This window comes from Crocodylus siamensis, chromosome 8 (genome assembly GCF_052110815.1).
Source record: "Crocodylus siamensis isolate JL-2025a chromosome 8, ASM5211081v1, whole genome shotgun sequence".
Classification (NCBI taxonomy): domain Eukaryota; kingdom Metazoa; phylum Chordata; order Crocodylia; family Crocodylidae; genus Crocodylus; species Crocodylus siamensis.
The window spans coordinates 19,286,994-19,313,055 of NC_143402.1; the positions used below are offsets into that span (position 1 = coordinate 19,286,994).

General features: G+C 43.5%; 1 protein-coding gene across 2 annotated transcripts in view; it reads right to left on the minus strand.

The window, feature by feature from the left end:
* The window catches only part of ARHGEF9 (Cdc42 guanine nucleotide exchange factor 9), a 360,924-nt gene that overhangs the window by 26,115 nt on the left and 308,747 nt on the right, over positions 1-26,062 (minus strand). For both annotated transcript variants that reach the window (XM_090059156.1, XM_090059155.1), the window contains 2 exons: positions 7,325-7,568; positions 6,509-6,577 (listed from right to left, as the gene is read on the minus strand). In XM_090059156.1, coding sequence (XP_089915282.1) covers positions 6,509-6,577; positions 7,325-7,568 — 313 coding nt within the window. The remainder of the gene's footprint in view (positions 1-6,508; positions 6,578-7,324; positions 7,569-26,062) is intronic.

The following is a 26,062-nucleotide window of genomic DNA, read 5'->3' on the forward strand; positions in this document are numbered from 1 at the left end:
CTCTTGGAAGTTGGTTCCAGATCCTAGCCACCCTGACCGTGAAGTAGAGCCTCCTGATATCTAGCCTAAATCTACCCTCTGCCAGCTTGTGACCGTTATTCCTGGTCACTCCAGGTAGTGCACGGGGGAACAGTGACTCCCCCAGTGCCTGCTGGTCCCCTCTGACTAGTTTGTAACAGGCCACTAGATCCCCCTTCAGCCTTCTCTTGTGGAGGCTGAACAGGTTCAGGTCCCGTAGCCTCTCCTCACAGGGCCTGCCCTGCTGCCCCCTGACCATGTGAGTGGCCCTCCTCTGGACCCTCTCCATGTTGTCCACATCCCTCTTGAAGTGCGGCGCCCAGAACTGGACGCAGTACTCCAGCTGCGGCCTGACCTGTGCCACATAGAGGAGGAGGATCACCTCCCTGGCCTGTTTGAGATGCATCTGTGGATGCATGACAAGGTGCGGTTGGCCTTCCTGACTGTGTCCCCACACTGCCGGCCCACGTTCATCTTGGCATCAATGATGACTCCAAGATCCTTTTCTGCCTCTGCACTGACAAGAAGGGAGTTCCCCAGCCTGTAGGTACGGTGCCGGTTGTTCCTCCCCAGGTGCATCACCTTACCTTGCACTTGTTGGTGTTGAATCCCATCCTGTTCTCATCCACCCACCCCTGTAGCCGGTCTACGTCTGATTGCAGCCTATTCCTCCCTTCTAGCATGCCCACATCCCCCCCCACAGCTTTCATCTGCAGGTGCTTTTTACCCCCTCGTCCAAGTCATTGATGAAGATGTTGAACAGTGCAGGCCCAAGTTCCGAGCCCTGGGGGACCCCACTGCCCACATCCCTCCAGGTCGAAAATGACCCATCCACCACCACTCTTTGGGTGCGGCCCTCCAGCCAGTTGGCGACCTATTTGACTGTGTAGGTCAATGTCACAGTCCTCTAGTTTTTTAATGAGAACGGGGTGAGAGACAGTGTCGAAGGCCTTCCGAAAGTCCAGAAAGACTACATCCAGAAATACTATTGTCAGTGCATATTCAGCATTCATTTTTTAGAAGGTTCAGTTTATGGTCAATGTAATTTATGTACAAAGAGATTTGTGCTGTGTCTTTTCTGTATATGTTGGGAAGTGGTATTGATAATGTGAATACACCTAGTAATGATAGTGTTTCATTTGTGGTGTAGAAAGCTTCGTGAAGAAAAGGGAAATGATGTTGATTATGCCTAAAAATATAAGTAACCCCTTTATTTTAGAGTTTAGCTGGTATGTACCTTAACACTGCTGAATGACACCGGGGCTACATCTACACACCAAAATGAAGGAGGGACAGCTAGCAGGTGCTAGCTTAAGCTAGCTAGCAGGAGTAACAGAAGTGACTGAGAAGGAGTAGCAAAGACCTCTGCATGCACTAGCTTGTACAGTAGAAACCCAAGGTGTCCAGAGTGTGCTCCTCTGCTAAAGCCCATGTTGATGTGTTTTCATTGCTCTTCTTATGCAAGTTGGCTAGATTAAGGCAGCACCAATATGTCACACATGATACAACTGCACCTTCATTTTGCAGTGCAGATATATCGTGGAAGTGTTGGCATAGGAACTGCATAGCAACTGCAGAAATGTGAGATGTGATGGGAATATAGACCAATTTAACCTGAGAGAATTAAAGGTTCCTGGTGGGGGTGATATTATCTAGGTTTGGGCGGGGGAGGGGAGGAGTCATTTGATGGGAAAGGGAGTAATAGGTAGGCTTGGCAGCTTGGAAGAGGTTGCACGGCAGGGCTGGGACCTTATCTGGGGGAGGTATGCTGAATTTTCAACACATCATAATTTTTTGAGCAGGTGGGTGTTTACCTGTGAAAGGTTGGGGTCACTTAGGCCATGACTATACTGTGTCCCTGCTGAGTTTGGGACTGTTGCTGAGAACCAAGCCCTGCCCACTTGCTTTTGCCCAAGGCTGAAAATTAAGCACCCAAGGTGGCTTTGAAGGGCCCTGTGTGTGTCACACTTTCCTGAGACAGAAAGCCATTCTAAGAACTTGCCTAACACACACCCTCTGGCCTGGGACCCTCATGAAATTATGTGGCAGCTCCTTTTCTTTTTAAGCTATTGGTGCCCACTACCTTTTAGATAATAGACTGTTGCTTAGACCACTTACAAAGAAAGTAGGAGATCCAGGTTCAGTGGTCTTTTAAGACTGAAGGGGATCAAACCCACATCTCTGACCCCCCGTCAGGTGAGTACTCTAACCACAAGGCTGTGGGCTACATTGTGTTGGGGGTGTGCATCTTCCACCTTTGCTGTTGAAGCTGTGCACTATACAGAAAAAGATTTAAAGTTATTTGGGCCAGAGGGAGCAGGACTCTGCTGCTTAGTGGTTATGATACTTGCTTAGCAGGGGGAGAGTCCTGGTCTTTGTTTCCAGGACTGTTTCTATATTTCACATTAAACAGTGATTAAAAGAAGTACAGAACCAGCATGGGGATACTCCAGTTGGGCACCTAAAACTCAATGCACAAAGAATCTCTAGTGATCTTTGCAAATCTTGGCCGATAGCTTCTAGGAACATATGCCAAACTGAATGCAAAAAGAGATGTGTTACAAACAGCCAGACGAGGGGACAGAAGAGGATGAAACAGGGGATTTGATATCCATCTGGAGCATTAACTGGAGGAAGGCATGATGAGGCAGGAGTAATGAGCTTAAATTAAACTCAGGAAAGTTAAACTTAGGTATTGCGAAAGAAATTCCTCATAGTCTGAGTAAGTAAGGGAGAGCTGAAAGCCTGTTCTTGGAGTCCCTTAACTGGAACAGACAAAGACATGGAAAATGGTTAGTGAACAATCCTATACTGGCATTCAAGATGGACTGGATGACCTAATGGGCCTGGTTTTCAAAGGCACCTTAATCTAGCCTCCAATTTAGCACCTGCAGTCAGTTACAAATGCAATTCTTCAGGCACAATTGATGCCATTTAACTGTCCAACTGCCTGATTTTTGAGTGCAGCCAAGAAGATTCTGAATGTCATTGGCAGCTTCCACATTATTTGCAACATGGCTACAGCCCCAATGGACTGTGAGTTATAAGGGCTGTGGACTGCTTTTTAAAAAAAATCAAATAAATATGATGTTTCTAGCTCTCACTTTAGTGTTCCTAGGAGACCTTAGGCAGAATTCTACCGTCACTGACATCCATGGCTGTAACTGGACCTAGGAACTAGAGGTGTTTTTAAAATGAAGAAACAGAGGTGAACTGCCCTGACCAATGGGAAGAGGCATGGCAAACACTACTTATTCACTCTGTGATTAATTAATATAAAGAAGATAAGAGAATATACATAAAGTTGACTTAAGCCACCTGATCGAATATCAAGTTTTCCACAATCCAGTGCAAATCCTGGCATGTTGCTGAAATCTGATCTAGCTCATCATCAAGCCAATTTTGGAGGAATCTTGGCACTGTGCATGTGCACGTGAGTTTTGGTGTACACAGATGTGTGAAAGGCAGACTGTTTCCAACTGAAATGATTTATATATTATGGAGTATGCCCTTATGATTTAAGGATAAAGGTCTAAAAATGCAAAGATTTAGGTCAGTTCCTAATCATTTCCTTAACTTTTCATCAAGTTTTGAGGCTTCTTTTCTCTTTGCATATTCTTCCTCACTTTCTGTTCTTGCTGTATGGCAGCCTGTGGTGGTTTAAATGCTGCCTTTTAATAAACAGGCTAGCCCCAGCCCCAGAGTAATGCTTCAGGGAAGAGCTTTATGACAGTTCATGAAATAAGCCACAGTTTATATTACTGGAAAACATTCTTCTGGTTCAGCTCTAACAGGGATATTGGATTTTCCATTTCATCTCCTTAACAGCTTCCATCTCTTCCTTGAGCAAGAATATTATTCCTGTTTCCCATCTGAGAGACAGAAGGGAACAACTGAGATAGTGTAGGGGCTGGTAGAAGTGGGGTTGTGATAGACATGCATTGGCCTGTAGCACCAGAACAGAGATCCTGAGACTTCAAAGCAGGTTATTACAGACTATTACACAGAGTCCTTCTACAGCTGCAGAATCCTGGTCTTTTACTTAAAATATGCAAACAGTCCAAGTGATGTGAATGGAAGTTATTGCACATTTTAACTTAAGCATATACTTAAGTGCTTTACTAGTTTCAAGGTTTAAAAGATGCTTCGAAGGCAACCAAAGCCTACCAACAAAACATATATTTAACTGTGTGATGCTGTACGTGGAGGGAAACGGAAGTGCCTCCTGTCTACCATAATCCTGAAGCCTGAGAGTTGGTTATTCTTCTCTCAGCACGAATAGCTACAACCAGTCAGTACCAATACTAGTCTCCAAGCACATGGCAATGTCTCTGGTAAAACCTTACTGGTGAAATGTGTAACATACCTATGACAATGTCACAGAAGCAGTCAAGAAAAGCACCTCAAGCTGGAATCAGTTTGGGGATAGTTCTGGTCCCCTCCTTTGTATTAAGACCTGCTTTCTTAGCAGGCACATAGGACCCCGTTGCTGAGTGCAATCATCTGTGCCAGGGCCAACCTTTGAAGTACTGTGCAGAACACAACCCCCTGCCCATGGGGTAATAAAATCAATCTGCTTTGATGGTGCTTAGCAATGGCTTGACTTTAACAGAATGTACAGTACCAGCACTTAATTCAATTAACTTTAGACTGGGTTGAGATAACACAAGCACAAGACGGCACAAGAGAGGCAGACTTGCTAATTTAATGATATTATGGAAAGGGGCTTGTTGTTATTTCAGAATTAATGTCTGAGGTAAAATGATTGGGCTTTGCTTCACTTGATGCTTAGAGTCAGAACGAGTTTCTGTCAGACTCAAGGACCTCAGATCATAAAAAGAATTCCCAGTATTACAGTATCGGCTCACTCTGCATATGCAAAGTGCTGACTGATGTTCAACGAAAGTATGAACTAATTAATTTTATAGTCAAAAGAGCCTGGGCTAATAAAATCCCCATTTTTTGTCCCACAGAGAGAGAGAATAAGAGAGCAATTGTGGTGTAAGAAATAAATACAGTTAAGTACATTGAGTTTGTCAAAATGCAAGGCTGGGAGTTTAATTGGAAATATTCATATGTACGCTCAAGCACACTTGAGCTGAGTCAGTTTGGTTAGGAATAATTAAAACTGGATTTGGCACAGTTGTCATGAGAGTCACAGATTGTACAGGCGGGTTTTTTTTTTTGGTTTTTTTTTTTCCAGTGGCTGCAATTTTAGCAATCTCTGCATGGTTTTTAATGGGTGTGTGCAGGCAGATAGGGCAGGGACAAGTCTACAGAACTTTGCATGTATGAGGAGTTACTAAGTTCCAAAAATTGTCTATTGATAGTGTAGTATGGGGTGCACTGTTGCCAAAATCAGCTGTATATATTTGGTATTTAAATGAAAAATACTTTTTTTATCCCATGTTTAGAAAATCTGTCCTCAAAACTCTTTAGAAAGCAGCTGAGGAGACAAGCTAGGAAGTGATGAGGGAGTAGAACATCTTCAATAACAGTGCAGGGATAAAGGAAAGCTGCAGAGTCACACTGAGCTTAGTAAACCACTACTGGATCACCAGAGCAATATGGGGATGAGCAAGCAGGCAAGAGAACTAAGACCTCGCTTGAAGAGTTGAAAAATCCAAGTATTTACCTCCCAGCAGCTACAGAACAGGGACAAGCCAGCTGGGGACATCAGGCACCCAAGAAATGAAGCTCTGTTCTCAAAACTTTGAAGCTCTTGGGGGACCTGACTATGCTAACATATTTCAGTAGCTAGACAGCATGTCCATGATGTCTCAAATTGTTCCTGAAGCTTTGGACAACTTAAAACATTTGTACTACAATTTCTCTCTGAACTTTTCCTACATCTACCATGATACAATTTACAGAAGATGATTAGTAGTGAACTTTCAGCCAGTTGTGTATCAGTTTAATATCTGTTTATTAGTTGACTATACTCTGCTGAGGCAGGGGGATGAATCTAATTTTATAGGTATATCATGCATTTACCAGGGCATGTTATTTTTGTGAGAGCTGATGCTATGTTGCGTGTAGCTCCCAGAAGTACACATACAAGATCCATGAGTGTCCCACTTCAAGAAGAAAAAGAGGTGGAGTGATAGGAACTCACCATATCCAAAGACAGCCATCTTAATTCCTTTCAAGTGGGAGACTCGGGGAGTTAGCAATGCTCCTACGCATTTTCCCAGTCATTCCCAATTCAGTCTGGAGTGAGCTAGTGCATCTATACGTTCCATATGGTTTAAGATAAAATGCCCACAAGACAACTTCTGGAGACTGGACTGGTCTAACTCCACTGGCGTCAACAGAGTCACATCAGAGACTAATTTGACCCAAGGAGACATCTTCGCAGTATATGAACCACAAACATGGTATTAAAAAAGAAAAAGAAAGGGGGGAAAAAACCAGGAAATCTGGACTCTAGCCCAGCATAAAGCCCCACCAAACCCTCACGGCACCTATCATGGCATATGCTGCTGGTTACCTTTTTGCTTACTGACTTTCCTTACTGTCATTGCCGCTTGTCGCTTTTGATTTTCAGAAATTTCAAAGCCTGGAAAAGGGAACATGGCAAACGATTCAGAAAATTGCTTACTACTCGGCCTCTCTGGAATATTTCTTCATGCACCATTTATCACACAACTAACCCTTGAGGGACAAAGCACTACCTGGTGTGGCTGCCCACATGGAGAAACATTTGAACAAAAAACAGATCTTATTTTAAAATGAAGCCTCCTTATAACATCAACTGGAAGGCTGGGGGGAGGGGACAGTGGGAGGAGCTGCATGGAAAGCAACCTTCCTGCCTCTAAGTAGTGTTATACTGTACCATAAATGTAAGCAGTGCTTTATGGATAATGGGACTGATTGTAATCTTTGTTGTAGCAGCCATATGTGCTGATGCAGAAAGAAGGGTAAGGCTAGCAGATCAGCAATATCTTTTGCCTTTCTCCCTACTCAGGAGGTGCCTAACTAGGGCAGAAATTATATAGCCAGGAGGCCTTGATGCCTCTCAGGGCACAGGACTTCCTGATTCCTCTCTCCTACATCTGGACAGAGGCTTGATGCTAAGGGTAGGATTTGCTCCTAAGCAAACAGAGATGCAATACTAGTAACTGAATGGAAGAATGGTCAGGACCAAGCATGATCAGCTGGTACCTATTCCCTGACAGTGAGATAAGCCAAGGATGTTAGAATGAAATTTACTGGTAGTTCTAATGCACAATAATTCACCCTTCTCCTTCAGAAAGAGATAAACCAAATGCCATCAGCACCCAGCCATTCATTTTGAATCCCTTACCTATCTTTTCATCTTCTTGTACCATCTTCCTTTCTTCTCTGAAAGCTCTCAGCCATCGCAATTTCTCTTCCAGCTTCTTGGCAAAGAATAAGTGTATTTCATCAGTCTCCTTGTTATGAAGTTTAAAGGCATTCTTCATGCTGACATTGAAATCATCATCTCTCCCATCTTCTATATCCACCACCTCATATTTATCCATGTCAATGCGACCTTTGTAGTATAGGATATCTCTTCGTATCAGGTCCTAGGTGAAAAAGAGGGATGGGTTTACTTCTAAGTAGACTGAAGTCTGTCTCATGAGGTACACACTAAGTCTTAGTTCAGTTGACATTTCTTGAAGTGTTGAACTGAAAGAGTTAATTCTCAAAATATGATCTAATTCTTACAACTTAATTTGCTGTAGAGAATTGTACTGCTGGCTAAATGAACAGGATAGACAAAGGCTACAGAGGATAGAATGTGAAACAGGTATATTCCTTAAACTTTAGGAGAAAAAATATAATTTGCTTGCACTTAGGAATTAACTGCCCCAACTGAGTTGTTTATTCTGTAAGTGTCCATTGCATGGAGGGTTCATAAAAAAAAAGAATGATTTTTTTAAAAGTAAAAAACATTTTAAAAATGTTATTAAATTATAATACATGTTTCTTCTATTAAAAGCTATTAAAATGAAATCTAAATTAAATAAAAAGATGTTATAATGTCTTAAAAATGTAAATAAAAAAAACATGCAGAATCCATTCGAATTCAGTATGAATAAAAACAAAAGGGAGGGGATGAAATCTATTCATTTTAAATGTCTGAAGGATAAATAGTTTAGGACTAACTTAGGAAATAAGCTGGGAAATCTTCTGATTTTCCCAAGCCTCAGGCAAATAGCAATAGGAGTTTGTCACTTTAATTTAGGCATATTTGAAAAATTTCCCAGGCTAGCCTAAATTAAATGGTGCAATTCCCCGGCTACAGTTAATCTTTCTGTTCAATAAATCATTTAGCTGTAAGTGTGAAACTTGTTTTGATAAGAAAAGTTGATGCCTCCAAAACACTTCAGTGGGTTTGTTCAAGAACAATAAATTTTATAGGCTGTTTTGCATGTTTAATTAAATTCCAGTTACCATCGTAATGCAGCTGCTTGACACAAATCATGAGCAAAAGGCAAGTTATCCAGTAAATAAGCAATAATCAAACACCATTTTCTAACATAGTAAAATGTGGAATCAGTAAGTATATGAAATATTAAGCTATATAACTGCTTAAATAAATGTTTATAGTTAGAGTGTACCCTTCAAGCATATAAAATGCCTTCCTAAGTGGCAAAAAGATGTACCAAATCTAGTGCAAAGGCCCTATTTACATGTTATTCTACACACTTTAATAGTTATATCAACCAAGAATAATGCCTTTTCTTAAGAAATCAACTGAAGAACAAATGGAATAAATGCATTTAAAGCAATCATTTTAATTGAGGCTGGGGATTGAAATTAGATTACTTGAACTGTTTTGATTTAACTTAATCCATCATGATTATATGGGGTTTGCATCTTCTCACTGTCCCTGTTGCACAGATAACTGGACAACATAGGCCACTGGCTAATCCAGTTCATATGCTCCTCAAGAAGAGATATTGATGAGGAAATCTTATGGACATTTTGTACAAATGTCCCCAGTAATGCAGAACTGAGAATGCAAAATCATAGAATCATAGAAAATTAGTGTTGGAAGGGACTTCAGGTGGTGATCTAGTCCAGCCCCTTGCTCAGAGCAGGTCCATCCCTAACTATCATAGAATCATAGAAAAGTAGGGTTGATTGGGACCTCAAGGCAGGCTCATCCCTAAACCATTCTAAACAAGTATTTGTCTAACATGTTCTTAAAATTTTTGGAACCAACCCTCACACATGGCTATTAGGCAAACTGGCCAAAACATCAAAACTACCCTTCAGCTTACCACAGAAAAAGTAGGGGAGCCAGGGCACTGTCATGCTCTACCACTGCAGGGACAGAAACAGTTTGTTGCTCAAGAAATCCAAGGCAGATGATCAAACCAGTTCTAAATGTCACAAGAAGTGGGGTTTCCATCACTTTCCTCATACAAACTTCCCTGCTGGGAAAATTATCTTCATGTTCACTCCAAATTATCCTTAGCTCAACTCCATCCAAATATTCCTAACCTGCTGGACTCTTCATACCTTTCTTTTTACTCACTGGTGTTTAGTCCCCACTACCATATTTGATCATTGTGGGCATTTACAGATGTGATCCAGAGGTGTGTGTGTGTTGGGGGGGGTGCTCCGAGAGCTGAACTAATTAAAAGCCCCCAGAGCATCATGTGCATCAGTGCCTCTGCAATGAAAAATGGCAGCATGGTGCTTTGAACTGAAGCTTATCAAACAAGCTTTAGTTTAAAGTGCCCCGCCACCATTTTTCAGCACAAGTATGCTGATACATGTGAATCTGGAGTCTCCCAGAGTGTGGTAATTACCACTCCAGTGCTGTAATTACAGAGCATTGGAGCAATACGGAGCATCCCTGCACACATATAAGCCTCTGTGGCATTCCTCTAACCCTTTACTTGTCTATGGCCCTTTAACCTCTCTTTACTATGTTGGAGGTAGGAAAAAAAGCCATCATTATTTATATATTGATGTCCACACCTCACTAATTTATTCCTTTTGTGTCCTTTATGCCAACTTCATACTGAATCCTATATGTACCCTGGTGATAGCAAAATTGTGGAGTACAAATAATTTGATGGAGCCCAAGATAAGCAGGCTTCCTCTATGGGTCCCCCAGAAGAAGACTATGGGCCAGATCCTATTTATCCTTCATATGCATAGTGTCAGGTTTGTAGCTGCATAACTTCAGTGTTTTGGCACTTACACATAGTTTAGGATTCAGTAATGTTCATGGAAGTCTCCTGAGCATGGTCAGCTGGGCTGTGCTACAGCCAAGCAGTTGCCCAGGGAAAACCTGGGCAGACATGTAAGGCTAAACAAGTCCCCATGTGGGAGGATCCTCCTACCTTTTAGCCCAGTGGTTAGGTCTCTTGCCCAGGAAATAGAGAACTCTCATTTTAAGCACCCCTCATCCAGAGGGGGTTTGAACCTTCTTGTCCTGCTTCTCAGTAAAGTACTCTACCCACCAGGCCACAAGCTAGGCATTAGACGTGGTCCCCTCTCCAGATGTCCTCTTGGATCTGGGCCATTAAGCTGCAGCCAAGAGAAGATGTGTTCCAGAGCATTTGTGGCCCAGTGAGCTGGATGCTGCCCTGGAAAGGATCTGGGGCTCTGAGTTCGGTCCATCTTCCCAGTGGGGAAGAAACCTACCCAGTATTTTTTATCAAATTGATATTAATTGGAAAATAAAAGCAAGCCAACTTTGAGAGAGAGGTCCAGGCAATGTCAAACCCAGGTGTTCTCAACCTTTTAACACTCAAAGCACCTATGGATAGACTCAAAGCACCTGTCAGTACATTCCAACTATCAATTTTCACCCTTTTTTTTACTCCAAAAAAATAGAGCAGTTTTTCTGTTGTAAATAAGTCAGAAAGACCACAACAATGGAATTCTTTTTTAATCTCTGGGTTTATCTGGGGAACTATGTTTGTAAATCAAGCAGTCCTGATATTGTGTGGCAACCTGGGCATCCTTGAAAGAATCTCAAGGCATCCCAGGATGCTGTGGCACCCTGGTTGAGAAGCACTGGTCTAGCCTGTGGCTTTGTGGTTAGAGAGAAGTTTCAGCCTCCTCTGGGACAGAGGATCTAGAACCTTGATTTTTTACTTTCTGGGTAATGGCCTCAGCCACTGCATTACCGGGCTGAGGTAAGAGTGTCCAGGGTGGAGTGTCCTAGGCCAGGGGTGGGCAATTATTTGGCCTAGAGGGACACTTAAGCAGTTTTGGTGAGTTATCATGGACTTGGTCAGCACCCCTTTCCCTTGGCCCCCTCCCCTTGGCCTGCATCAGCTCACTAAAACTCTTTAAGTGTCTCTCCAGTTGTTGTGGGTGCAGGGCGGTCGGGGCCAAGGTACTCCAGCAGCAGGACTGGGTCTGGCAGCCTCAATGGAGCTCCCAGTGCAGGGGCTGCTGGGAAATGACTCTGGCCACCATGCCAACCCAGCCCCACTGCGTGCCCAGGAGTGGCAGGACTAGGTGCACTCACCATGGCCTGGGCTGCTCCCCGCACCTGGGCCAGGCTGGGCTGCTACAGGCTGGATAAAATCCCTTGGTGGGCTAGACTGTGCCTGCAAGCTGTATTTTGCCCACCCCTCTTTTAGGCAGTGTGATTCTATTTCCACTAGGAGGAAACAGGGTCCCAAACTGTGCAAAAATGTCCAGTTTCCCAAAACTGCAGCTTGGTGGAGCTCCACCTGCTATTCAGGCACGTGAAGAGCAAATAGGATGTGGCCCTAAGGGACTTAACCTTAAGATTGACGTAAGATGTCAGTGGCATGACATGGAACTCAAGCCGCCCACTTTCCAGGCTAGTACCTTTAGCATCAGGCTAAATCTACTTCCTCCACAGTTTGCTGACCCACTTGATGGGTCTAGCAGATCCCAAGCCTCATTCCTCCTGCTACCTTTGTCACTGTGATCTACATCAGCTGCTCCACTTCCTTTGACTGAGCCATGCAATGGGCTCAGTGCAGTTGCTTGACAGAGTTGCAGGCACATGTCATTAAATAGGTATTTTGAGAGCTGTTATGTTCACTGCTCAAACATAGGTATGAAATGTAGGTTTTGATGAATTGTGGCAAAAAATAATATTCAGACATTCTTCTCTCACCCTCTCCCCTCTGGTTGCTTCCACATTAGAAGACAGAAAATAGATACCTTGGAGATCTCATTTCTCTTGCATTAGTTGTAAGTAACATTTGCAATGGTGTGTAATGGAGCTATTTCTGATTCACATGGATGTAACTAAGAGGAGAGTCAGGCTCCCTGAATAACATATTTGTTTATACAAACCGAGCATAAAAAGCCAAGTCATCAAAAATAGGAAATTGATCATTCAGAGGCATGATGTTATAAGGAGAACAGTTATAAGGCATTCATATTTAAATAGCCACTTTTAACAAAACAAAATTAAAACTATGTCCTTTTACCAGGAGTTATAAACCAATACTCAAAGGCATAAAATGCATGTAACTTGACCATTTAAATAGCAAGCTGCTTTTTTTCTCTATAAGAACACTTTTCAAGTGTTATGAAGATCAAATACCAGATCAAAAGGATAATCTAAAAGTATCAAAGGAATGATCAAAAACTGAAAATCAATGCACAATACTCATTCAGTTGAACTAGACTGAAAGCAAATGGTAAATTATGGTAAGTAATGTCTCTCATTAAAACTCCTTAAATGCACAAAATAAATTAACTCATCACAGGGTCTCAGAAGAGCTTTTCCATTAATTTGCTTAACAGTATTAATGAATATGGGTGAAGACAATGTTTAAAAATGTTAAGTCTTAAATAGCCTGTTCTTCACCCTAAAACTCCCTATGAAACAGTTTATTAAGCAATATGCTATGTGAGTAGCTTCCTGGAGTACAATGTGGCTTTCTATTCTGATCTAACCCTATGTATGGATAAAGGAAATTTCTGGCTAAATATATAGTGGTAAAATTTTACTATGAGATATATTAAACTGTGAGATAATTTCTCAAAAAGGGGATAGAAACACATGTGCCATCTGAGACAATTACCTGATCAAAATACTTTAGATATTACATGAAAAAAAACAAAATGTGAGCTGATCTAGATGGAGTAGTTCGACCATACTTTTTCATGTAGTATGCTTCATGAAAAATAAAACAGTATTTTTAGTATAGTATGCTCTCAGCAGTTATATAGCACAAATAAGGCACTATTGGACTGAATAACAGCAATGTTTCTTCTAACTTGGCTCCATTCATATGCATCTGTGATTTTTTTCCTTCCAGTTAGTATTTTTTGTGCATGTTGGATGACAATTTTTAATTCCTGCATCTTCTCTATTTTAATTTAGGAAATTATGAATCAGTCTCTTCATATTAGTATCAAATTGACATTTTGCTTCTGTGCCTCTTCACAGACAACACAGATTGGGGATAGTGAGTTGGAGTCCTGTCTTAGCTGGACATCTCCTGTAGAATTGTTAAGTAAATTTCAGCTGCAAGGACAATAGTGTAACAATCCAAATGCCTTAAAATCTGGCCTTCAGTTAAGCCCATGGAGCCCATGCAAAAGACAACAGAGTTTCGTGGATGTAATTGGAAGTATATATTAAGATAAAGGGGATGCATCAGCGTTACTGAGGGAATGATATGGTGGCAATAGGACTGTACAGCTATTGTTGGGGTCAAATGCAATGGCATGTGAAGATGAACTAATAAAAGAACCTTACTTGAGTGCCAGATCCCACCCAGGCTGTGCTCGCAGAGTAGGTGGGTTCAAATGAAAAAAAAAACCTGATGTGGAAATTAGCAGAAGGCCTGAAGCCCCTCACTGCCATTTTAACATGCTATAATTTTGAAAGACCATTAGAATTGCATATTGTGATTTTTTGAAGAATCCCAATCCAGGATAGCCAAATCTCTTATTTTTTTTCCTACCAGACTACCCAGTCTTTAGCTTCTATCGTAACAAGAATTTTTAGGTGTGGAACTCGCCATCTGAGTGATGCCAGGCAAACATGTAAGGCTGCTAGGAATAAGTTTCCAATGTTTTCAAGTTATGGAAACATATTGAAATCGACAAAAGATGAAATCATTCAAAATGGGACAGTACAGCTGCAGATTTCAAATGAAGTGCATCAGGAACCTGCGCTAACAGCTCTGAGCATGAGATAAATTCCTTTTTTATTCCTGCTGGAAGAAGGGAGGAGGAACACTGCCCTACTGATTAGCCACATATTCCAACACAATGATCAGAGCCCTGTGTTTTAGAGATTCTTGACTTTCATGCAGTGTTAGAACAAGTATGAAACCACAGAAAAAGCATTTAGGGCTGAAATAACCATCACAATCCTACTGATTTCCCAGAAAGTTCAATCCATACCGGAAGATGTGGGACCTAGAACAAGATGATATCATTTTCTAACTGGTTCCTAGATTAGTCATTCCCTGCCATCACTGCTTCCCACACACGCCTTGAAAGATGGATATTGTGTATTGATCAACTGGATTTTAAGTCCTCTTTCCACAGCGCTACAAGCTTGTATATATGAGAAGAACACAAACCTAGAATTAACTATCTCTAACAAAAGGCCTACCTATCCTCCCATGAAACAAATAGCAACTCTCAAAATGCAAATTGTCTCTATAACTAACCCAATGTACAAAACTTCCCATCATCAATATCTAACCACAGTATTCACAGGTAGCAAGATATACATAGCAATACATATACACATGTATTCAGCAATGAATACATATTATTAAAGACTGAAATCTAATGCATGTCTATACAATATGTATTTTCTCCCCAAGGTTCCCAAAACCTTTAAAAATTATAAACAGGAATTGCTTCATCTGTAAATGAAACACAGATTTAGGCATCCCAAAAAGTGCCCAAGAGAGCTTTTTAGTATTTAGATTACCAGAGAACCCACAGGCTCTCAAAAAGATTGGTAATTCAATCATACTACATGCTGTACATTTCCCATAGTAAAGCACAGTCCCTCTTTTGAGAAGTTTCTAATATATGTTGACAAGAGAAATACAGTGTGAAGAGAAAAAAAGAGAGTAAAAAATCACTGTATTTACTTGCATACAACACATAACTTAAAAAAACAACAACTCCCACCTGTTGGAAATTGGAGCGTGCGTTATATGCAAAGAAACATGGTAAGAGCAGTCCCTGCTGCTTACCAGGCCAAAATGAAAGGAAAATCTGCACCCAATCCACAGGGCGCAGAACAATGAGCAGGCTCAGGTCCCTAGTTGCTGTTACTGAGTCACTATTACAAGGAAAGGTCTTGATTTTCTTCATTCCGCCTTTCAAAAAAAATGCATATTTTATTATGGGCTTCACCATATGTGAGAAAATATGGCATGTAACCTGCTCAGAATCAGATGAGAAGTCTGTGGCACAGCTAAGACACGAACCAAGGTCTTCCGCACACCAATTCAAGGTCTTTAACACGAGACTCTACTTGCTTTCGGCAAACTCACAATCTAAATCAGAATAGTGAACACAAGACAAAGGAAAATGTGTGCTTGGAGACTGAGGAAAAGGGACGGTTTGAAGAAGGATGTAAGCATTATAAGGAAAGAAAAATAAAACACACAAACACAAAATAGGAAGTAGCTGGCTGGGCAACAGTACTGAAGAAAAGGATCCAAGGATTATGGTGGACTGCACACTGAGCACCATTCAACAATATGACACTGTTGTAGGAAGACTCATCTCATTCTGGGATGTATTAACAGGACTGTCACATGCAGGACACGAGAGGGAATTGTTCCACACTGTGGGCGAGACCTGTTGGAGTACTATATCCACCACACTGTAAGAAGGATGTAGACAAAAAGAAGAGTCCAGAGAACAACACGAAGAATGAGAAGAGGTTTAGAAAACATGACCTATGAGGAAAGGTTGAAAGAACTGGATTTGTTCCATCCAGACAAGCGAGGACGGAGGGGAGAACATGATAACAGCCTTCTAATATGTGAAAGACGGTTGTAAACAGGACTAGCAAATTGTCTGTCAAGAATGACAGGGTGGGGGGATGCGGGAGAGACAGAGGCCTGTGTCCCTTCCCCTGCCCCACCTCAGGCCGGGGCTGGGGCCAGCGCCGGGGCCACTCCCTGCTTCCCCCTGCTGGTTCCAGCCATGGCTGGGCATGGGGTGTGGGCTGTTGCCACCCCCCCCGGCCGCTTTGGGCAAGAGCCATTCTTCCCCTTCCCCCTGCTGCTTTGGGCCAGGGCTGGGACCTGGGCTGCTCCCCATCTGCCCCCTGGTGCTTTGGGCTGGGGCCTGGGCCATTCCCCCCATCCCCCTGCTGCTCTGGGCTGGGGCTGGGGCCTGGACCATTCCCCACCTGCCCCCGCCACTTTGGGTCAGGGCCAGGGCCGCTCCCCGCCTCCCCCGCTCTGCTTCGGGCCGGGGCCGGGGCCTGAGACTGCGGCGACGGTTGCAGTGGGGCACAGCCACCATGAACTCCCCCTTCCCTTTCTGCTCCCTTCCCTCCCATTTCCCGCCACCTCCCCTCCCTGCTGGCTGGTGTTAGGGTGCGGGGCACTGGCCCCTGGCTCCAAGGAGCAGACTCCCTCACTCTGTCCCCTTCATTATGGCAGCACTCCGGTCCCTGTCATCCCGCTCTGCCTCCAAGGAGCAGCAGAGAGCCTTGTCCCATTCCCCTCCGGACACTCAGTCCCCACTGTCATGGAGGCACTCCGCTGTCTGTCCCTGTCTGTGTAGGGCACTCTGACAGGCTGCCGAGACTTGGGCTTTTGTAATATTAGAAGAGTGATCAAGCGTTTCCCATGCCCCAAAGCAAAAAGTGATCAGCTTGGGTCACAGCAATAAAAGACGTAGGGTGGATATTCTGAATAACTTTATACTAGAAGGGCAGTGGAGCACTGGAACAGACTACCTAGGGAAGTAGTGGAATTCTTTTCACCGGAGGTTTTAAAGAACAGATGAGACAGTTGTCTCTCAGGATGGTCAAGGTATATTTAACCTGTCTCAGCACAGACACATGCACTGAATTCCTCTTGAGGACACTTCCAGCCCTACATTTCCATGATTTCTGTGATGAAGGAGGAATGTGCAAGTAGAAATGAAGGGTGTTTACGGGCTACTGTTAAGTGTATATGGAAGCATGCCAGAACGTACAAATCACAGACTAGGAGAAGACAGACAAGAAGCTGTGAAGTGCAAGGTCTAGGAAGAGCACAGGCTCTCCATTCTGTGTCCAGACGGCATGGCCCAGCTCTTCAGAGAACTAATGCATTTAGGTCATTTGCACACACTTGTTTAAATGTGATGGTTTTATACAGCCTCAGCAGTTTCTCTCTCCTTCTCTCCCTGAGATTAATTAAGCCCTTCTGAATAAGATGCTTGGCAGTCTGTTCACGTAATTTGTACTAGGGATTCACAGAGAAAAGATGAAGCCAAAAATGTTTTACAGTAGCACAAAATTAAGTTTTGACAAATTATATAAACCCACCACCATCCTGCTGTTTGCATTTGCTTCATTGGTGGTATATGGCTCAATATATCAGGGCACTCCTACATAGGGTAGCAGCTTTGCCTAGGAAAATTCAACTGGTGAAGATCTAGGATTTTGAAAAGGGGGAAAGGGAGTGCAGATGGTATGGTGTATTATCCCATGCAACACAACACATATTCTTCTCCACGAAAAATAAACTAGAAGCTTTACTAATACGCTAGGGGCCTAAATCTACATTATTCAGTTTAAAATAGAAGCAAAAAACCCCCAAATATAACTGTATTAGAATGAGTTAAAAATTATCTGCAGGGCAGTGAAATAAGAGCTACATTACCAGGAGTAGCTATCAGACAGAAAAATTGCAGAAGAAAGGCTGGCTTGATTAATACAACATTAAGCCCATTAAAAAAAGAAGAGAGAGTTGTTAACATCTGTGGCATGAAGAGTTTAGAAGGAATCAGGTAGATTTTAATGAGCCATGAATTCAATTGATGCTCTCATTGCTGCATGAATAGAAAAGCTGCTGCCCCTGCCAGCCAGTTGGTTTTAAATTTAGGGTGCAACAGGAATCAAAGTAGGGAGAAGGGATGCAGCTGCACCAGTACACTCCCCCTGGACCTACCCCTAGATGGGGACAATATTGTATCTGCAAAAAGCTATCCCCACTTATAATTTTAACAAAACAATTCTGCCCGTGAATCATGTAACTGAAGAAAGCTTATTACTAATCTGACTTCTACAAGTGCACCTGCCTTTGGTGTTGTCTTCTCCTCTTACCTCTCCACTCCTTTCTCTCATTATTCCCCTGTTTTGGGTTGTCAGTATCTTAGCTTGTGAACTCTCTGGACCATGGACTCTCCTTGTGTTATGTGGTTGTAGAGTAAGACCCTGATCCCTTGTTGGGATCATCAGGTGCTACTGCAGTAGAAATCCAAATAACAATGATAACAGTTTACACATGCCACCAGCTGCAAGCACAAAACTGAGCCTGAAAAATTAAAATCTATCTTCCAAATTGGGATATAAATATATAATTCTCCAGCCCTCTAGAGGGAATCTGGCCTAGACAACACACCACATATTTTGTATATGTTATCTTTGTGTGTGGTCTGCGTTATACATTTCAGAAAAGTCAACATATATATTATGTGCGTGTGAAGTTTCTGGGGGGATTATCTTGTATCTCACAGGGGCTAACAAGGGTTATGCTTTTACAGATGGCATTTGATATATAGAAGTTTTAAAGTATCATATGTTTTATTGTATGTTAGGTCATCTGCTATGAGGTCTACTTTAAATAAAATACCTCTAAAACTGACATACAGAAAGGTTTGCTTCTTCAGATGAGTCACTAGAACTCTTCTACAAAGATGCTACTGACAGAAGTAACATGTGTTACTGATATTTTGTTCCATGTGTAAGTTATCAATCTGCTTACCACGTTCCTGCAGGTCCTGATGCAAAGCCAATATAAAAGGTTACAGAAAGAGGAAATATTATGCAGGCTTCAGGCAGAAGGAGAGGTAGCAGATATCTTGAGTTCCAGTCCCAAAGCAAGCACTGACTATTAGGGCTGTCCCTCATTCAATCTGGCAGAGATTTGGCCTGATCTGGTGGCCAAATCTCCTGATCCGAATCGAATCAGGAGACCCTTTAATCTCTCCAAATCAAATCAGAACCCTCTGAATCGATATGGGGACATTCGGAAAGATTCAGAGATTCAGACATAGACACAGCTTTAAGTATTGTTTCTACATACCTCTAGGTAGCAGGGGCTTCTGAGTGCTGCGATGCTATGGTGCATGGAGTGTCCCACAGAAGCGCAGGGGGCTCCCCAGTGCAGTTAGAAGCAGACCCAGAAGTAGATCAGAAGCATTTTCGGTCCACTTCCAGGTCTGCTGGGAAGTGCACGGGGGCCTCCCTTTGCGCCTCCATGGTTTGGTGACTGGTGCCTCCTGGGTCTGGGGTGGGGGGGGCACCTAGGGACCCCCTGAGGCTGATAGCCAAGCCAGAGGGGAGTGGTGTGGGGTGGGGGGTGGGCAGCACACTCCCTGGTAGACCCAGAAGTGGACCTGAAGTACTTCTGGTCATTGCCGAACACATGGAGGGCCCCCCCCCTCACTCCTGTGAGATGCTCCATGCACCCCAGCACCACAACGATCACGATCCATGGCCTGCTACCTCAAGGTATGTAGAAAAAAACTTTTAAAACGGTCTATGTCTGAATTGCTGATTCTCCGAATCAGCATCGAATCTTCAGATTTGGAATTGGCTGAATCGAATCAGAGACAGTGATCTGAATCAACAAATCGAATCACTGTCCCTGATTCAGTCCAAATCTGAATCCAAATCGAATAGGGCCTGCTTTGCACACCCCCACTAATGGTGGGTGCACTGCAACTCTTCTCTACTTCTGTTTCCCCAACTTTAAAATGTGGATGAGATATTTGCCTATTTCACAGGGTTGTTTAAGGCACTTGTGAAAGACACACTGGAATCTTCCACAGGACAGTACTTTAAAATATCAAAGTATAACAACAGGATTTTGGCACTGGACCGCTACGATCTTAACATCTTTAGAATCTGAATATCAAATTGTCACACAGAAAGCCTCCTAGGCTGCAAAAATGACACACGAGCAGAGTTTCCTAAACAATTCCAAACATCCTTCCCCTGCCTGTACAAGGAGAATGACACTGCTGGTTTGGGGAAAGACAGGTGACCTATTACAGATTTGTTCTCCAAAACAGGTTTCTGAGACCTGAGTTCTGTTTGACATTGGTTAAGTGCGACTCACAAAACAACTTTTGAAGGACAATTTATTTTCTTCCATTCGTACCTCTCGGCCCCTAATAAATAGGTAAGAAGTTATAAATGGTGGGTTTAGTAATGCTGTAAGTCAGACAGCGATATATGGGGTGAGTAAAGTATCACAGCCATAGTTGCTTATTGCCTTTCTGACATGTCAAAGAAGAGCTGTGTAAGGGGGTGTCAGTGTTGGTGTGTGAGCATGCACTGTCCTGTGTGTGCTGGGGTCACTGGTGTTTATGTGCCTGGAATAATATGAAATATGAAAAAAACAAACATTTTCCCCTTGTGAGAGGGTTGCTGGGTCTATCTCAGTCTCCCTCTGAACTCGCCTTCCACGACTTTGATTGAAAAGAAGAAAGGTTCAGTGTTACACGTTAAGGTGAGAAAACACCACAGACCACCCAGGTGGTAAACTTGTGCGGTGCTGATTTTATTCTTAGCAGTGGGTTACATTGTCACATCCATCTTGCTAATTACCTCATTAGCAGGGAGAACCATTCGGTGGATCAGGTATCTCTTTCAATCAGGGAGTGTCCCGGATGCTTTAGACTATCTCAGTTCGGGCTGTAACTTCCCCACTAATTAACTCATTAGCGGAGCGCATTCTCAGTGTCTCTGCCAGTAGTGAGCAGGGAGGTGCCTCTACCATTATCCTCCTGCATCTGACTCTGAACCCAGTTCAGCTCTCAGCTGTCCGGTGGAGCAGATGGCTCCGTGCCACTTTTGCTGCCTGTGCACCACCCTCTACCTCGGGGTTTTCCTCAGTGTGTTGATCCCCCAGAGCCCCAACTCTTCCCTGGGCGATCTGCATTGGTTATGGGCCTTGGGTGAGTACTCTGCCACCTTGCCGGCCAGCTGCTGGCTCTCCTTGGCTGTTGATCACACTTCTCTCTCCCTCTCTCTCTTCACCGCGGTCCGCTCTTCTTTCTCCAGTACCCGAGGGCGAAGTGCATTCATTCACAGTGGGCTAATTGACCTGATGTTTCCCCGGTGTGCAACTCCCTTTACCTGTGTAAAGGTGCTATCTATAACTACCCGCTCCCATCGCTACCATAGTAACAGGGGCTCCTGCCTGAGCCATATCCACTCAGAATAATTGAACTGACTCCCCTTTCTGGATTCAGCATGTTTCTATTTATGGTTATGTTCCCCTTTTCCTAACCAAGCATGCCATTTAAGAGGTCCAATCACTCCTCTTCCATGTAAGATGATGCAGTACTTTAATCGGCACTCTGAGCTTCTGAGGTATTGCTTAGCAAGTTTAGAAGAAAGGGAGAAATGAAGGAGATTGGCAAATACTAACTCAGCTGGATTTTTTCTTATAAGGGAAGTTCAAGGGATCTGGGGAATCTTTCACCTGCTTTCTACATTCTTCACTCAGCACAAACCATTTGAAAATGTCATGCTGTTCTTTGACTGCAAAGCAAAAGGTGAACTTTCTACTTGGAACTATGTATCATTATTGTTATACAGTAGTGGCTTTGGTACTCCAGTAATGCCAATAAGCTGCATCAGACTTTTAAGCCCAGTTGCTTTTGGTATTGTAATGAAAAGACCGTGCCTGCTCTAAAGAGCTAATAACTTAAGAATAAGGCATAGGTGGATACAACAACTGGAGGAGGACACATGGGAAGGGGGAGATGATTGTGTGATTAGTGGGTTAAGCAGCAGTTGCAGTATACCATTTGCCTTGTCTCTGTCAAGTGTTTTGAAGCCATCTTGGGACAGTTGGCAGGCAGAACGCTTAAATTAGGGCTTTACTGGGTCCCAGGCCCAGAAAAGAACCACAGACCTAAACACCCCAGTTTTGGGAAAAGTCAGGTCTCATTCTGGATCTGAACACTGGATCAGGCCAATGTCTTTTTAATGTCCCATTTGGATGCAGTCAAACTAAAAAATGAAAATCATTTTCAATTTTGTCCTCAAATTGGTCCTTGTTCTTCTGCTTCCCTTTCCCCTCCACCTCCCATAGTCCTATGACATAGCAGGGTGGTACACTATGCTCTGTTACCATGTTTTAGGGGATTTTTATTCATATTTCTTTCAGCACTACTCAATTTTGTTAAAAGAAAGAGATCCAAGGATCTAACTTTTTAACCTAATTTACACCTTACAGTGACTCTGTCAAAAAGCAAGTCTTTGCATGGACCACAAGAAAAGCATTTTCTAAAGTGTCTGCTCATTTAATTCAGCTAACTGGAACGAAAGGTGCATCCTAGGTTCTCACTGATTCCTGCTGGAGATTTTGGAACTCTCTTTGTAACAAGATGGAAACCTAAAAATGAATGACTCCCCATTCTAATTTTTTTTACCTAAATTTACCAAGGAAGCATCTTTGATATCAGAAAACAAAGCTAGGAGCTGTTGACTGGAGGGGAGAGAAGGATATGAATACATGAGTACCTTTTCTGATGATAAGAGGTGCTCAAATACGGAGGTAATGAGCATCATGAAATCCTAGACACAAAGACATGACAATATTCTCTGTTCATCTATGTTGTATGTCAGCACTGCTATTCACACCCAGAACTGGCCACATTCCTGTGGCACTGAGTGGTGGTAAGGTGCTTTGAGCTCCTTTGGTATGAAAAGCATTGCATAAACACCTATTACTGAGAAACAGTTGGTTTCTAACCAGTTAGGTGCACGAACCTATCTGACATGCGATGATCCACTAATATTTGTTTCTAGCACTGAACCTAGAAGGATGACATCTGATTTAGAGCTGCAACAGGTCCTCTAGTACAGTAGTACTTAATCTAAGACTCAAGGGACTGCATCCATCCACACTACCTCTTCTGGGGTCAGTGGACTTATACCAGGGTGGCCAACCTGTAGCATAGGCAGTCTCCGTATATGGCACATGGCAGATTGGGGAGGGGACAGGCAGCACACTGGGAGATAGGCCAGGGAGCAGAAACCAGAGCAGCAGATCAGGCTGGAGATAGACATCAGAGGGGGATGCCGGATTAACTTGTAGCATGCCTGCCAAAAAGGTTGGCCCCCACTGGGTTAAACCATGGGCCAAGGCCATCCAAGACAGAAAATCATGGGCCTCAGATGTGTAATTTTCATTGTCTGGATTCTCCTTTTTTTGGCATCAAATTTGTTGTACCTCTTATGACTCCCTCATTTTTTTAGAACGGAACTTTTTATTGCTCCGCTTTGCTCAAGGTCAATCTCCTGCTCTTCTCATGTATTAACTCAACAAGAGACAAAGAATGTCAGCAGCTATGCAATTTGCTCCTACACTCTGGTGAACAGCAGTGTACAGTGAGCCTTATCTGAGCATGCAGGTGATGCAGTCTGTAGAATGCATCAGTGAGAGCTGCCTCACATGACCAGCACTGAAATACAGCATGAACCCCCTGGACAGCACACCAGCCACTCAGCTCCTGCCACACAGTCTCTATGAAGAGGTGAAATGCTGATTAGTTATGTCCTTAATGTCTGACCCGTAAAGAAGGGAATCCATATCCATGAGAGCTATTTATATAATCAATTCCCTCAGAAGGCCAGCTGTATTGGAGAGGTCACTAACCTCTTGCCAAAATATTCAGTCCTGACCACCTAGGGATTCTGAAGAAATACATTTGATTCATCCTTTCCTGTTCCATGAATCAGCTGTATGGTTATAAGTATTTATGTGTGTGTTTGGGGTGGGGGGAGTGGAGGGGAGATGTGTATCGGGGATGGTGGAGGGACTGGAACCAAACACATTTGTGCAGAAGTGCCATTTTACTCAATGTATTTAGTGGAACCTCAGAGGGATTTTGGTGTCTCCATCAATCTAAAGTCCAGTCACACTTTGTTCAAAGCAGTGAAGTGAGGATGATGGTGTTTCCAAGGAATTAATAATAGGAAGAGATAGGAAAGCCTTCCACAGACACATCAGTTTGCTTTTCTGTTTTCCTCATAGATTCATAGATGGTAGGGTCAGAAGGGACCTCAGTAGGTCATCAAGTCTGACCCCCTGCCCTGGGCAGGAAAGAGCGCTGGGGTCAGATGACCCTAGCTAGATGCTTGTCCAGTCTCCTCTTGAAGACCCCCAAGGTTGGGAAGAGCACCATTTCCCTTGGAAGCCCATTCCAGATTCTGGCAACCCTTATTGTGAAGAAGTTCTTACTAATGTCCAACCTAAATCTGCTCTCCATCAATTTGTAGCCATTGTTCCTAGTTACTCCAGGGGGTACCCTCATAAATAGAGCATCTCCTATTCCCTGCTGCCCTCTCTGATGGATTTATAGGCAGCCACAAGATCACCTCTCAGCCTTCTCTTGTGAAGGCTGAAGAGATCTAGGTCTCTTGGTCTCTCCTTGTAGGGACTTTCCTGCAGGCCTCTGACCACATGAGTGGCCCTCCTTTGAACCCTCTCAAGAGTCTCCGCATCCCTCTTGAAGTGCATCTCCTCATTTAATTCTCAAATGATGGCGATGGGCAAATACTGCACACTGGGTTTTCAGCTCTTGGGGGGCCAAATTTGTACCTGCTACAATTATACCAGTGTGAATTTGAAACTGGGTGTTTTGTAAAACACTTTGCACATGTCCATGTTTCTATAAACGAGCTTAGTCCTCCTTTCATCCACACCAGTGCCTGACTAAGGATCTGGATTCAGACCATTCCTGGGTTAACTATGGAAAAATAACTTTTTACCTTTCACTGATGCTAGTGTCAGCTTCTTCCCACCAGGACTTCATGTCTTAGGCCCCCTTTACTCACATGCACAGCAGGAGGTGTGATTGTGTGATTGTGCATTAGATCCAGTTATGCCTTATTGCCTGACCCTGGGCTCCCCTTACACTGGCAAGAAGCAGGTTCCTGGAGCTGAGAGGCCCCCAGCCACAGGGACTACAAAGAGCCAGGACTAAAGTTCCCATGCCTGATGGGGCTCTCGGCTCCAGCTGCCCATGTGGTGCAACCAGCACCAAGAGTCCTGCACCTGACAGGGCTTTCAGTCTTGGCTTTGCCACATGGGCAGCCAGGACTGAGAGCCCTGTCAGGTGTGGGACTCTTGGTCCCGGCTGCACACGTGAGCCCAGGGGTTTCATGCATCCCTGAGCTTTGGGGATCACAGCTCCTTTGATTCCCCCAAGCCTAGGGTTTTCATGCTGGGCATGGTGCATCCCTGTGGTTGGGAACCTTGTCAGCTGATGAGGCTCTGAGCCACAGGGGAGGCCCTGCTACCTGTGCACATGAAAGCTCGACCACAACCAGCTATAAAGTAAGTACATATTTTCAAGGTCTAAATTATAGCTGATTGGAGCTTTTTATTGTGGGATAGTTACTTTGCATGTGTAGCTGGTCTTAAGGTAATTGTGCATTTAACTGGGTAATCGCATTATACCTGTAACATGTAGAACGGGGCCTTAGCCACCTCTATAAAGCCCAATGCCCACTTTTCTGACATCTTCAGTGCAGCTAAAAACCCACACTGCCACAATGAGTCAGGAGAACTTCACCAACTACGCCAACAGAGTGGATTGAGCCTCCTAATCCCCTGGGACATGTTGTGTAATTAGTACCTAAAATAAGCAGAACTGTTACCTCTCATTTTGCTCCTTACTCAGTATGCTTTGCTCAAGGAGCTCAAAGACAAGATAGGCAGTAGAAATAAACCACAATTTACATTACATCTTGATGTCAAGAGACATATTGAGGGCGCGTCCCCAGAAGCGGGAACATGCATTTCCCTAGGGACAAGTAGCAGTGGCACGCCTTGTGCCGCTGCTACTTGTCCCCAGGGAATGCCCGTGACACACATGCCCTGGC